This window comes from Bos indicus, chromosome 1 (genome assembly GCF_029378745.1).
Source record: "Bos indicus isolate NIAB-ARS_2022 breed Sahiwal x Tharparkar chromosome 1, NIAB-ARS_B.indTharparkar_mat_pri_1.0, whole genome shotgun sequence".
Taxonomy (NCBI): Eukaryota; Metazoa; Chordata; class Mammalia; order Artiodactyla; family Bovidae; genus Bos; species Bos indicus.
Genome location: NC_091760.1, coordinates 53,689,418 through 53,704,986, shown reverse-complemented (window position 1 = coordinate 53,704,986; position 15,569 = coordinate 53,689,418). Strand labels below are relative to the sequence as shown.

Genomic DNA, 15,569 nt, shown 5'->3' with positions numbered 1-15,569 from the left:
TTGATCACTAGAAAGACCCTGATGCTGGGAAAGATTGAAGGCGGGAGAAGAGACCAACAGAGGATGAGATGGTTGAATGACATCACCGATTCAGTGGACATGAGTTTGAGCAAGCTCCAGAAGTTGGTGATGGATGTGGAAGCTTGGCTTGCTGCAGTCCATGGGGTTGCAAGGAGTCAGACACGACTGAGTGACTGAACTGAACCAAACTCTGCATATAAGTTAAATAATCAGACACAGATATTTTTCTGGAACTCCTTTGCTTTCTCCATTCTGCACTATCCAGCAAATGTTGGCAATTTTATCCCTCGTTCCTCTGCCTCTTTGAAATCTAGCATATTAGTCTGTAAGTTTTTGATTCACATATTGCTAAAGCCTAGGTTGAAATATTTTGAGCATTGTCTTTCTAGCATGTGAAATGAGTGCAGTTGTATGGTAGTTTGATCACGTACATGTAAAATGAGCATAGTTTTACAGTAGTTGTACGGCACTGCCCTTCTTAGGGAGTGGAATGGAAACTGACCTTGTCCTGTCCTGTCCCCATTGCTGAGTTTTCCAAATTTGTTGATGTGTGAAGTGCAGCACTTTAACAGCATCATGTTTTAGGATTTTAAGTAGCTAACAGGCATTCAGTCACCTCCACCAGCTTTGTTAATAGTAATGCTTTCTAAGATTCACTTGACTTCACACTCAGGATTTGTGGCTCTGGGTGAGTGACCACACCATCCATGGTAACCTGGATCATTAAGACCTTTTTTGTATAGTTCTTCTGTGTATTTTTACCATCTCTTCTTAGTATCTTCTGCTTTTGTTAGGTCCTTACCTTTTCTGTCCTGTATTGCTCCATCCTTTTATGATTTGTTTTCTTGATATCTCCAGTTTTCTTGAAGAGATCTCTAGTCTTAATCCATTGTGTAGTTTTCTCCTCTTTCTTTTCATTGTTCACTTAAGAAGGACTTCTTATTTCTCCCTGATATTCTCTGGAACTCTGCATTCAAAAATATACTCTGTTGGGTATATCTTTCCCTTTCTTCCTTGCTTTCACTTCTCTACTTTCCTCAGCTATTTGTAAAGCCTCCTCACCCACTTTGCTTTTTTTCTTTTCTTTTCCTTTGGGATGGTTTTGGTCACTGCCTCCTGCACAGTGTCACAAATTTCCATCCATAGTTCTTCAGGCACTCTGTATATCAGATCTAATCCCTTGAATCTATTTATCACCTCTGCTGTACAAACATAAGGGATTTGATTTAGGTCATATCTGAACGGCCTACTGGTTTTCTGTACTTTCTTCTATTTAAGTCTGACTTTTGCAGTAGGGAGCTCATGATCTGAGCCACAGTCAGCTCCAAGTCTTGTTTTTGCTGACTGTATAGAGCTCCTCCATCTTTGGCTACAAAGAACAGCCAGAGTCATCTCTTATATTGTTGAAGAAGGGTGTTTGCTATGACCAGCATATTTTCTTGACAGAACTCTGTTAGCCTTTGTTCTGCTTCATTTTGAACTCCAAGGCCATACTTGCCTATTATTCTGGGTATGTCTTGACTTCCTACTTTGCATTCCAATCCCCTATGATGAATAAGATATCTTTTTTGGTGTTCCAGAAGGTGTTGTAGGTCTTCATAGAGCAGGTCAACTTCTTCAGCATCAGTGGTTGGGGCATAGACTTGGATTACTGTGAATGACTTGCCTTGAAAACAAATCTATAACATTCTGTTGTTTTTGAGTTTGTACCTAAGTGTTGCATTTCGAACTCTTGTTGACTGTAAGGGCTACTCCATTTCTTCTAAAGAATTATTGCCCACAGTGGTAGATATAGTGATCCTCTGTTTTAAAGTCACCTACTCCTGTCCATTTTAGTCTACTGATTCCTGAGATGTAGATGTTCAATCTTGCTGTCTCCTACTTGACCACACAAGATGGTAAGTTGACCATGTCCAATTTACCATGATTCATGACACTAACATTCCAGGTTCCTATCAATATTGTTCTTTACAGCATCAGTCTTTACTTTTACCACCAGACATATCCACAGTTAACATCGTTTTTGCTTTGGCCAAGCCACTTCCCTCTTTTTGGAGCTAATAGGAATTGCCCTCCTTTCTTCTCCAGTAGCATAATGGATACCTTCTCACCTGGGGGCTTCATCTTTCAGTGTCCTATCTTTTTGCCTTTTCACACCGTTCGTGGGTTCTCAAGGCAAGAATACTGGAGTGGTTTGTCATTTCCTCCTCCAGTGGACCACATCTTCTCAGAACTCTCCATTATGACCTGTCCATTTTGGGTGGCCCTGCACAGCATGATTCATAGCTTCTTTGAGTTATGCAAGCCCCTTTGTCACAGCAAGACTGTGATCCACGAAGGGATGTTAGATATATGATGTGAAAATTAGGATTCATGCAAGAAAACGTTGCAAAGTCTATGTAATAATAATTATAACAGTCCTGAATAGCTAATATTTAGGTAATAAGCTAAGAAAAATATCTTAACAGGGTAAGTGTTAGTTGCTCAGTCGTGCCTGACTCTTTGCGACCCAATGACTGCAGCCCACAAGGTTCCTCTGTCCCTTAGATTTTCCAGGCAAGGATACTGGAGTGGGTTGCCATTTTCTTCTCCAGGGGACCTTCCGAACCCAGGGATCGAACCTGGGTCTTCTGCACTGCAGGCAGATTCTTTACCGACTGAGCTACAAGGGAAGTGCCTAACAGGGTTAGGCAAAGTATTAATTTTCTTAATATACACAAAAGCAGAGGGCATTGATAGGCATTTCACTGAAAAACACATAACCAGTTAAAACATGAAAAGGCATTCAACCACTCTCATGTGAAAGAAATGCAATTAAAATAAGAGTGGGATTTTTTTCCCTTAATGATTGACAAAAATTGAAGCTTATTTACCATATTGGCAAATGTATGGAAAAGGCATCACTGCTGTTGGGAGTTTAAATTAGGGTGACATTTTGGAAGTTGTTTTTAGTAATATTGAACAAAACAACAAAATATACATAGTTGTTGGCCCAGCCGTTATACTTGATGTATAAGGATGAACCTAGATAGCATATTCAAAAGCAGAGACATTACTTTGCCAACAAAGGTTCATCTAGTCAAGGCTATGGTTTTTCCTGTGGTCATGTATGGATGTGAGAATTGGACTGTGAAGAAGGCTGAGTGCCGAAGAATTGATGCTTTTGAACTGTGGTGTTGGAGAAGACTCTTGAGAGTCCCTTGGACTGCAAGGAGATCCAGCCAGTCCATTTTGAAGGAGATCAGCCCTGGGATTTCTTTGGAAGGAATGATGCTAAAGTTGACTCATTGGAAAAGTCTCTGATGCTGGGAGGGATTGGGGGCAGGAGGAGAAGGGGACGACAGAGGATGAGATGGCTGGATGGCATCACTGACTCGATGGACATGAGTCTGAGTGAACTCCGGGAGTTGGTGATGGACAGGGAGGCCTGGCGTGCTGCAATTCATGGGGTCGAAAAGAGTCGGACACAACTGAGCGACTGAACTGAACTAGTAAGGAAATGAAAAATAATGTTCATCCATAAGTTGCTAGTTATATTGCTATGGTACTGCTGTTCGATTGAAAACAGTGCAAATATGTTAAGAGAGAGAGCTAGCATGAGGGCAAGAAAAAGAGATGAGGAGGGAGAGAGAGAGATGCACAACTGACCTTTTAACAGTGCATGGGTTAAGGATGTGGAAAATCTACATGTAACTTAGTGTGCTTGTGCTTATACTCAGGTACTCAGTCGTGTCTTTGTGACCCCATGGACTGTAGCCCACCAGTCTTCTCTGTCCTTTGGATTTTTGAAGAATCCTGGAGTGGGTAGGGCTTCCTTATAAGCTGTTCCTCCGTATCCAGAGTTCCACATGTGTAGATTTAACCTACCAAGAATCATGTAATAGTTAGTATTTACTATAGATTAAAAAAAAAATCTCTGTGTTAAATAGACCCACACAGTTCAAACCTATGTTGTTCAAGGGTCAACTGTGCTGCTGCTGCTGCTGCTGCTAAGTCGTTTCAGTCCTGTCCGACTCTGTGCAATCCCAGAGATGGCAGCCCACGAGGCTCCCCCGTCCCTGGGATTCTCCAGGCAAGAGCACTGGAGTGGGTTGCCATTTCCTTCTCCAATGCATGAAAGTGAAAAGTGAAAGTGAAGTCGCCCAGTCATGTCCGACTCTTAGTGACCCCATGGACTGCGGCCCACCAGGCTCCTCCATCCATGGGATTTTCCAGGCAAGAGTGCTGGAGTGGGGTGCCATTGCCTTCTCCAAGGGGTCAACTGTATATGTACTTAAATATGGTATATTAGTAAGTGAAGAAAGTAGGTTGGCTAATAGTATGCATGGTACCATCCCATTCATGTATTACTACTTAAATCATCAAGTTTGGAAATAAATGTTTTTGCTTCTTTACATAGAGAGTTTCAGGAAGGATACGTGAAACATTTAACTGATTATGGGAAGAGGGGCAGGTGAAAAAGAACCAGAACTGGCATACAGTGGGGAGGATCCTTAATACTCATATTGTACCTTTTTGCCCTGCTGAAATGTTTTGTTTTTCCCTCTCATCTCATGTGCTGCTGCTGCTAAGTCACTTCAGTCGTGTCCGACTCTATGTGACCCCATAGACGGCAGCCCACCAGGCTCCCCCGTCCCTGGGATTCTCCAGGCAAGAACACTGGAGTGGGTTGCCATTTCCTTCTCCAATGCAGGAAAGGGAAAAGTGAAAGTGAAGTTGCTCAGTCATGTCCAACTCTTAGCGACCCCATGGACTGCAGCCCTCCAGGCTCCTCCGTCCATGGGATTCTCCAGGCAAGAGTACTGGAGTGGGGTGCCACTGCCTTCTCCCTCATCTCATGTAAAGCTTTATTATTTTAGACCAGCATACCCAGTGGAAGAATTAGAAGAAGAAACTGTTGCAGAAGATGATGCAGAATTAACATTGAATAAAGTGGATGAAGAATTTGTGGTATGTGTGTTGCTGAACTTTTTTGTCCATTTTCACCTTTGAATTCATTTCCCTTCTCTGAATTCCCCTAGACTTCCATTATCTGGATTAGTTTATTTCATTGTTTGTAGATTAAAAAAAAAAAAGCTTTTGAATAGAGTGCCAAATATCAGTAATTTAAACCTTTGGTTAAATTAATTTTCATGTTCACTAATGATTATGGTGTGAATTTAGCAGAGGTTCTTCAAATATAGACAGAAAATGGTCGACCACTAGTTATATAGGTAAACAGTTAACCATTCATGATCTTAAATAGACCATAAATAATAGAGAATTTAGAAGACAGCAATAGACTTTTGAATTAATACAGTCTGCTTCATAAGAATACCATTCATTTCTCAGGAACTCCTTTATGCTTCTGCAATTAAGATGATTAGTACCCTACCCTGCAGGAACATTAAAAAATACTTATAAATATCAACATTATTTAAGTTGTTTGGCAACCTCTGGGCATATTCTCATTCTTAAAATTCTATCTATAGTGTGAAATTAAATGATCATATCTTTATAACAGACTGGACTAGGAGAATGGTAGAGAAGAAGAGTTCTTCCTCAGAATCAGAGATGAGTTGACACTAGTATTTTAGAAAGTGTATATATGATTTAAAGTGAAAATGGTGGAGAAGAAAAATGTTGTAGTATATTTTACTGTCATAGACCAATTACATTTTTCAGGTGATTTTTTTTTTAATCAATAGATAATACATACAGTCTGTATTTTAACTTAAAAGTAATTTATTATGCTACTGTAGGCTGCAAAGATACTAATCACTGCATTATTTTATAGTGAATGCTGAAAATAACCATTAAATAAATTAGACATATGCATATGGTAGAATGTCATATAGCCATTAAAAGAAATGTTAGTGACATGGGGATGATAACATACTTTATGCACAAACTCAACTATGTAAAATACACAGAAAAACAGTTAACACCAGTATATTAACATTAGTTATGTGTGGGGAGGATTATGGATGATTATTTTCTCTTCATGCTTTCTGTCTTTAAAGTTTTTAATGTATTTTGTCAGTAGTATAAATATTTTAAACCATATGTGTAAAAAAGATGATTGCTATTATAAACAGTTCTGCACTGAACATTGACGTACACGTGTCTCTTTCAGTTCTGGTTTCCTCAGTGTGTATGCCCAGCAGTGGGATTTCTGGGTCATAAGGCAGTTCTATTTCCAGTTTTTTAAAGAATCTCCACATTTTCCTCCATAGTGGCTGTACTAGTTTGCATTCCCACCAAAAGTGTAAGAGGGTTCCCTTTTCTCCACACCCTCTCCAGCATTTATTGTTTGTAGACTTTTGGATTGCAGCCATTTTGACCAGTGTGAGATGGTACCTCATTGTGGTTCTGATTTGCACTTCTCTGATAATGAATAATGTTGAGCATCTTTTCATGTGTTTGTTAGCCATTTGTATGTCTTCTTTGGAAAATGTCTGTTTAGTTCTTTGGCCCATTTTTTGATTGGGTCGCTTATTTTTCTGATTTTGAGCTGCATGAGCTGCTTGTATATTTTTGAGATTAATTTTTTGTCAGTTGCTTCATTTGCTATTATTTTCTCCCATTCTGAAGACTGTCTTTTCACCTTGCTTATAGTTTCCTTCGTTGTGCAAAAGCTTGTAAGTTTAATTAGGTCCCATTTGTTTATTTTTGCTTTTATTTCCATTACTCTGGGAGGTGGGTCATAGAGGATCCTGCTGTGATTCATGTCAGGGAGTGTTTTGCCTTTGTTTTCTTCTAGGAGTTTTATAGTTTCTGGTCTTACATTTAGATCTTTAATCCATTTTGAGTTTATTTTTGTGTATCATGTTAGAAAGTGTTCTAGTTTCATTCTTTTACAGGTGGTTGACCAGTTTTCCCAGTACCACTTGTTAAAGAGATTGACTTTTCTCCATTGTATATTCTTGCCTCCTTTGTCAAGTATAAGGTATCCTTAGGTGTGTGAATCCATCTCTGGGCTTTCTATTTTGTTCCATTGATCTATATTTCTGTCTTTGTGCCAGTACCATACTTTCTTGATGACTGTGGCTTTGTAGTAGAGCCTGAAGTCAGGCAGGTTGATTCCTCCAGTTCCATTCTTCTTTCTCAAGATTGCTTTGGCTACTTGAGGTTTTTTGTATTTCCATACAAATAGGACATGGAGAGGACAATGGCAACCCACTCCAGTACTCTTGCCTGGAGAATCCCATGGACGGAGGAGCCTGGTAGGCTGCAGTCCATGGGGTCGCTAAGAGTCGGACACAACTGAGTGACTTTACTTTCACTTTTCACTCTCATGCATTGGAGAAGGAAATGGCAACCTACTCCAGTGTTCTTGCCTGGCGAATCCCAGGGACAGAGTAGCCTAGTGGGCTGCTGTCTATGGGGTCACACAGAGTCGGACATGACTGAAGTGACTTAGCAGCAGCAGCAGGACATGGAAGCAACATAGATGTTCATCGGTAGACAAATGGATAAGAAAGTTGTGGTACATAAACACAATGGAATGTTACTCAGCTATTAGAAAGAGTACATTTGAATAAGTTCTAATGAGGTGGATGAAACTGGAGCCTATTATACAGAGTGAAGTAAGTCAGAAAAACACCGATACAGTTTCTTAATGCATATATATGGAATTTAGAAAGATGGTAACAATGACCCTATATGCAAGACAGCAAAAGAGGCACAGATGTAAAGAAAAGACTTTTTGACTCTATGGGAGAAGACGAGGATGGGATGATTTGAGAGAATAGCATTGAAACATGTATATTACCATATGTGAAACAGATGACCAGTCCAGGTTCCATGCGTGAAACAAGGCACTCAAAGCTGGTGCACGGGGACAACCCAGAGGGATGGGAATGGGGAGGGAGGAGGAGGGGGGGAGTTCGGGTTGAGGGACACATGTATACCCATGGCTGATTCATGTCAATGTATGGCAAAACCCACCAAGTATTATATAGTAATTAGCCTCCAATTAAAATAAATAAATTTTTTTTAAAAAAGATGATTACTATCTATAAAAAGAAAAAGACCATTGTAAAACCAGTTTAAAAGATATCTTTCTTAATGTGATAAATTTTTAAACTTAAGGTAAAAATGTAGTCATTCATGTGTTTATTGAGCACCTGTTATGTAGCAGGCACTGGGCAAGACCCTGGTGGAGCTGCATGTACAAAAACTCAGAGGAAGGAGGGCGCTTACCATGATCAAGGAACTGAGGGAAAATCATTGCTGCCAGCTCTCCTGAGTGAGGAGGAGAGTGACTTCAGATTGTGTGTGTTAGTTGCTCAGTCTTGTATGGCTCTTTGCGACCCCATGGACTATAGCCTGCCAGGCTCCTCTGCCCATGGACTTCTCCAGGCAAGAATACTGGAGTGGGTTGCCATTCCCGTCTCCAGGGTTAGCGGGGAAGAAAGACCAGGTCCAGATCATTTTGGTCATTTTAGGGAGTTTAGACTTTATTCTTTGTGTAATAAATCTTTCCTTTCAGTCCCTGTTGTTCATCTCACTTATTTTACTCAGATATTTCCTCATCTTGTTTCTTAGTTACTGTTTATTATTAGTAGTAAATAGTTTATCTACAGATACCTGGTCCTAATGCATCAATATTTAGCTTCAAAGACCTATAACTCAAAACAGCTAGTCAGGGAAAAAAAATACAAAAACCAACTAATCAGAAGGAAAACTCCATGAGGGCATAAACCAATTTTGCACATTTGTTGTCTCCATTTTATTATGCAATGCCTGGTGCATAGTAGCTGTTCATTAAATATTTGACAAAAAATCATCTGTCACAACATTGCTTGTAACTTTTACAAAATAGAGGGTTTTTTTTTTTTTTTTTTTCCTGAGAACCATTTAAAGTTCAAAGCAGGATTGCTGTTTGTATAAATTAGAGAAACAAACTAGAAAGCATCCTATTCACACATTTCTTGCCAACTGTGAAGTAAAGACCTTCTGCTGTCATAAGACCAAGCTGAAGCCTTCCTCAAAGCGTTGTGTCTGAGGCTCTTAGTTCCCTTATATCATGTCTCTTGAATTTTTTCCTTTTCCTTCTTCCTTGTTGTTATATTATTCTAAGGAGGCCTCTTACCTCTCCCATTCCTCTTAGTAAGGAGAGCTGGGTCAATGCCAAAAGCCTCTGGATGGTGCGATATTACTTCAATTTGGTGCCAGAGTTTGTGGGATAGCTCACAGATGGCAAAGATCATTTCTGACAAAGTAAAGTTCTTCTGTGATCAACAAGAAACTCAAAAGCTTCCATTTTAGACTGGTCAAATCAAGTTAGGACACATTGATAACTGAAAAGTGAGAGAGAGGGATGGAGGGAGGAGAGAGGGAGGGTGGCCGAGAGGGAAGAAGGGAGGATTGGGATCATGACACAGAATGTTCTCAAAGAATGTCCTCACAGAATGTCCTCACCGAATGTCCTCACAGTATACAGTCATATCCTTAGTGATTGGCAGTAGGAGAATGAAGACACATATTAGGCAAAGAAATGACAGGAAATTGAGTACCTTTTAAATTACTGAGATTAAAATCCTCTTCATTTAAAGCTATTTTTTGAGTCTGTTTATATTCAAATTCATTTTGATTGCTTTCTTAATAATTTTTAATAACTTAAATTCTTTTTCTAGTACCTACTCTTAAAGCTTTTTGCCTAATAGTGTTCAATCGACCACAGTTCAACAAGTACTTATTGATCACCTATGTAAACAGTACTGATTAGGTTATTATAAAAGCATTATAAACTCGTCTCTTCTCCCATCGGCACTGAGTCACTGGCATCTCTATCATTTGCTCTGGTTAAGTACACCATCATTAGTGCAAACACAGGATAGACTGAGCTGTTTCTCAAAGATGTGCTTGTGCATATATGCTTAGGATTTAAGATGTAAACCCATCAGTTTTGTCTACACATCTAGGCCCCACTGCCTCCATCCCTAAAAAAATGAACGTTATTTGATTGTATGTTATTTGCATTTATATTGTTTCATATTTTACTATAATCTTTCTAATTTCTCAAAGATTAACATAGTTCTAATGTCTCAGCTTAGTGGCCCCACCCCTAGGAGTTTCTTTGTAGATCTGGGATGGTTAAATTACATTGTCACAAGCTCCCAGGTGATACTAATGCTGCTGATCTAAGAACCACATTTTGAGAACCACTGTCTTACATACTTCTAAGTGCTTAACGACAAGGGTTATCTTTGAAATCTACGACTGCCTCTTTTGTGCAGCTCTACATGTGAAAGTGTCCACCAAACAACTCTCACTTATTTTTTTTGTTTTTCTTTACAAGACTTTAGAACCAAGCTCTATTGGCCTCATTATCATGTCTTTAAGCTTTGGATATTCTTGTTAAAATTGCTCCACCCACTTTGTCACTTGTCACCACAAAGACATTTTAACATTTTGTCCTACCTGCTTATACAGCCTGCTCAAACTCTGTATTTACTGTGTATTGGGGAGGAGATTGCTTGTCAAAGGGTCTCTTCTGACCCTGTCCCCCACATCAGTTGGGCTTAGAATCAGGACCAGCTTGGAATCTACCTGAATTATCCTTTTGTTAGATAGTTAATATCTAAGATACAAAGTTAATATCTTACATCCTTATATAGAATTAATATTTAATATCTTTAAACTTAAGCATATAGAAGATGAGATGTCAAAAATATATATTACTGTGATTGGTCCCTGGAGTAGGTGAGAGTATTCCATATCTATCAACCTCTTATTTTTGTCCATTTTAGTCATCTTACTCAAAATTTCCATTAACTGTTGCTTATTCTGTTCTTATGTTTATTTATCCCTAGTTTCACAGCTGGAGAGGGCAATGGCACCCCACTCCAGTACTCTTGCCTGGAAAATCCCATGGACGGAGGAGCCTAGAAGGCTGTAGTCCATGGGGTCGCTGAGGGTCGGACATGACTGAGAGACTTCATTTTCACTTTTCACTTTCACGCATTGGAGAAGGAAATGGCAACCCACTCCAGCGTTCTTGCCTGGAGAATCCCAGGGACAGGGGAGCCTGTTGGGCTGCCATCTATGGGGCCACACAGAATCGGACATGACTGAAGTGACTTAGCAGCAGCAGCAACAGCAGTAGCAGCAGCAGTTTCACAGCTCTTTTTTTTCTTAAGTGATTGTAAAAAAAAGCAGGTCCTATTTTTAAATGGCATCATCAAAACCTCAAAAAACAGATAACATAATGCCCTACTTTATGCACACTACTAGGCTTTAAATGTCCTTTCTTAGTCTTCCTGTTGAGCTTAGCATAAGTGTTTAGAATTGACATGCACACGTTGCTATATTTAAAATATATAACATACAAGGACCTACTGTAAAAAAAATCTGGAAATATATTTTTTAATTACAACTTTTATAATTATTAACTTTTAAACTCTTTTATTTTCCTAAGGAAGAGGAGACAGACAATGAAGAAAACTTTATTGATCTCAACGTTTTGAAGGCCCAGACCTATCGCTTGGTGAGTTACACAGGATACATGCAGGACCAACAAGCAGTCAGTACATGTATTGTGCTGGGAATGGAAGCAAGCAGAAATCATTGTTCTGGCCATTGTTCTGTGTGTCATTTGAAAAGTAGCTCTTGAAATTATTTTAGCAAATATAAAACTCAGAGGGGCAGGTGAAACAGCCTCTGGTCTATATCATGAAATATCAACTCAGGGTCAGTTTCAAGTTATTTTCCATTATAATGGCCCGTAATGGTCTTCATTATAGGAAAATACTTAAATTGTAGGTAATTCTTTGAAATAAAATGGATTATATTAAGACTGGTATATGAATAGATGGTCAGTTGCTTCAAGTCAGTTTTTGCTTTATTTTAATTAGGAAATAAGCCCAGTCTATAAAAGAGAACCCACTTAATGAAATAATTTCAAAGTACAGTTTGGATTTTTGTCTTTTCCTATATGTATGTTATATTTCAATAAAATGATACTTATCGCATGCCACAAAAATACGTATGAAACAAAATCTTGTTTGTACTTTATTTAATTTTTCTTATCTTAATTCTGCAAACAAATTTGGACCTAGTTTTGGGTACATATCATGAAGACTTCCTTGGCCACCTCACCCCAAGGTGGTCTCTTCATTTATCATTCAATGCCATAGTATTGTTAGCATTTGTAACTATTATTAACAATATGGGTGTGTTTTCTGCCCAACTTGAGATGTATGTAATATAATGTGGCTATCTTGCCTGACTGTGTGAGTTGTCTTTGAGACTTTTTAGTACTTACTAGGTGTATGACTTTGAGTAGGTTTCCAATTTTCTTATGCCGTATCTTCATCATCCATAAAATCAGAATAAAACTATTACCTTTAACAAAGATTTTTTAAAGATTAAAAGAGTTACTGCACATAAAGCATTTATACGATGTCTGTCTGGCACATAGAAAGTACTTACAAGTTATTGGCAAAAACCAAAACCACACCTCCCCCTACATTCCTTCTCTTAAATCTGACTTGTATAAGCTCCTTGGTAACAGGAATAACTATCATTTTTTATATTCTCCATAGTGTAATACAAAAGGTACTGACTAAATGCTTCTTAAATCAACAAATAAACTTTTCTTGCCCAATTGAAAATTATTTCAAAATAACCTGTTAACATTTAAATACAGCCAAGCTTCAGTTATAACAATATACTTGCCAATCACTATAGTTTTCAAAGTACTTTAAAACACATCCTTTCCTGACTTTTTAAGGTATTTGAGAAGATGTTACCTCCGTTTTCAGTTCAGTTCAGTTCAGTTCAGTCGCTCAGTTCTGTCCGACTCGCAGCATGCCAGGCCTCCCTGTCCATCACCAACTCCCAGAGTTCACTCAGACTCACGTCCATCAAGTCATTGATGCCATCCAGCCATCTCATCCTCTGTCGTCCCCATCTCCTCCTGCCCCCAATCCCTCCCAGCATCAGAGTCTTTTCCAATGAGTCAGCTCTTTGCATGAGGTGGCCCAAGTACTGGAGTTTCAGCTTTAGCATCATTCCTTCCAAAGAAATCCCAGGGTTGATCTCCTTCAGAATGGACTGGTTGGATTTCCTTGCAGTCCAAGGGACTCTCAAGAGTCTTTTCCAACACCACAGTTCAAAAGCATCAATTCTTTGATGCTCAGCTTTCTTTATGGTCCAATTCTCACATCCATACATGACCACAGGAAAAACCATAGCCTTGACTAGACGGACCTATGTTGGCAAAGTAATGTCTCTGCTTTTGAATATGCTATCTAGGTTGGTCATAACTTTCCTTCCAAGGAGTAAGCGTCTTTTAATTTCATGGCTGCAGTCACCATCTGCAGTGATTTTGGAGCCCCCCAAAAATAAAGTCTGACACTGTTTCCACTGTTTCCCCATCTATTTGCCATAAAGTGATGGGACCAGATGCCATGATCTTCGTTTTCTGAATGTTGAGCTTTAAGCCAACTTTTTCACTCTCCTCTTTTACCTTCATCAAGAGGCTTTTTAGTTCCTCTTCACTTTCTGCCATAAGGGTGGTGTCATCTGCATATCTGAGGTTATTGATATTTCTCCTAGCAATCTTGATTCCAGCTTGTGCTTCTTCCAGCCCGGTGTTTCTCATGATGTACTCTGCATATAAGTTAAATAAGCAGGGTGACAATATACAGCCTTGACATACTCCTTTTCCTATTTGGAACCAGTCTGTTGTTCCATGTCCAGTTCTAACTGTTGCTTCCTGACCTGCATACAAATTTCTCACGAGGCAGGTCAGGGGGTATGGTATTCCCATCTCTTTCAGAATTTTCCACAGTTTATTGTGATCCACACAGTCAAAGGCTTTGGCATAGTCAGTAAAGCAGAAATAGATGTTTTTCTGGAACTCTCTTGCTTTTTCGATGATCCAGCAGATGCTGGCAACTTGGTCTCTGGTTCCTCTGCCTTTTACAGATACAAAAACTGAAATTTCTAACCTTGAGACAGTTTAATCTTTTAAAAAGCAAATAAATTGCAGTGCCTTAATTTTAGCTCAGTTTCTTCAAACTCCCAAGTCTATTGCTTTTTCTCCTTTACCTTATAACAAAGAGTTCAATGGCATAGATTCCTAACTTAAGCAAGGATGCTTTGGTGCTTGGTGTTCTTGTGATGAAGATGTGATGACAGAGTTCTAAAGTGTGAAGAAAAAAACAAAAGGAGAGTTGCATACACAGTTATTCTTATAAAGAATTTGTTGTTTGTACTATTCATTCTTATATTGATGGTGTAAATAGAAGCCTGTGCAGGCCACCTGTGATTCTCTCTAGACTACGTAGTTTGAGTATTGGGAAGGAGCAAAGTAATTTAACTTGCCTCTACCATGACTCTAAGTCCTGATTGGTCCTAATTTCAATTTTCCACCTCCATTAAACTGTGTAAGGATGGGTTTTTGCTCTACCAGTGACTTTATAAATGATCTAAGTATTAGCTCCTTTGGTGGATAGTATTCATATATAACCTGTACTTTTTTTGAGCTAAGACTATATGGTTGTGTTTTCACAAGAGGAGAAAGTCTGAACACCAGGTGTTTGTGGATGGTCAGCCATGAAGTACTAATGAGGCAGAAAACCCTTTCATATTTTAAAAAATCTGGCAAGTTTATGATGTTGCCCACTACAGCCATCTGCCTGAGACAGCTGTATCTGACTAGAGCTTTCAGTGGCTCAGGCTGCTCTTTCCCTAAGACAGAGCTGCTGTATAGTTAGTAACACAGATTTAAGATTTTATGTTTCATGAAGCAGGTGGGCTCACAATGCAGAAGAAATATTATGTCACTCAAGTTGATGCGATGAATTCGTCGCTAGAACAAGAATGGTGGATTCTGTCTAGGAAATTGATTTCCTAATGTATACGTGACTATGCCAGCCCAGCAGCATGTGGCTACAGCAGTCCCCTCTACCTGTGGTTTTGAAACATTAGATGCTTCTCCAGTCATTCTCTGTCTCCTCCCCCAGCTTTATGGTTCTTCACAGGCTCTAGCATCACACTCATCTGATTTGTTTATGGTCTGTCTCAACCAGTAGAACGCAAACTCCTCTAGAGCAGAAACTTTTTAAACTGCTTTTTCACCTACCTGTGCCTGTTGTGTAGAACATGCTTGATATTGAATAATATTGAATGAAAACACATGTGAATGGGTGCTATTTTATATTTATAATTTTATGAGAAAGTATAGTTTAATCTTCATAGAGAAGAGAATCTCTCAGCAATAATTGGGTTCTCTTCTATGTACCATGTAGGATCGTGCAGGGAGAAATCTACTTATATTCCTTTCGTTCATTTAATAAAGCATAGTCTAGACCCTGAGAAGTTTGCTTTTAAGGATGGTGGTAACTCAAGAAGCTGGCTCTACATGAGCATTTTCCTGAGACTTGTGGTAGGAACAAGAGAGAAGGCAAATGAAACAGATATACGCTGTAGATTGTGTTCTCTGGAAGTAGACACTGAGACAGTTTGGGATGCAAGATGTTCATGGTGAAAAGACAGGATGAGAAAGCGGTATTGGGCTGAGGGTGGACGGAACTGTGAGTTAGGCCTGATAAAGC

General features: G+C 39.1%; 1 protein-coding gene across 1 annotated transcript in view; it reads left to right on the top strand.

Annotated features, from left to right (window-relative positions):
* The window catches only part of IFT57 (intraflagellar transport 57), a 74,356-nt gene that overhangs the window by 13,560 nt on the left and 45,227 nt on the right, over positions 1–15,569 (top strand). Inside the window, exons 4-5 of the mRNA XM_070787383.1 lie at positions 4,881–4,971; positions 11,426–11,494. Coding sequence (XP_070643484.1) covers positions 4,881–4,971; positions 11,426–11,494 — 160 coding nt within the window. The remainder of the gene's footprint in view (positions 1–4,880; positions 4,972–11,425; positions 11,495–15,569) is intronic.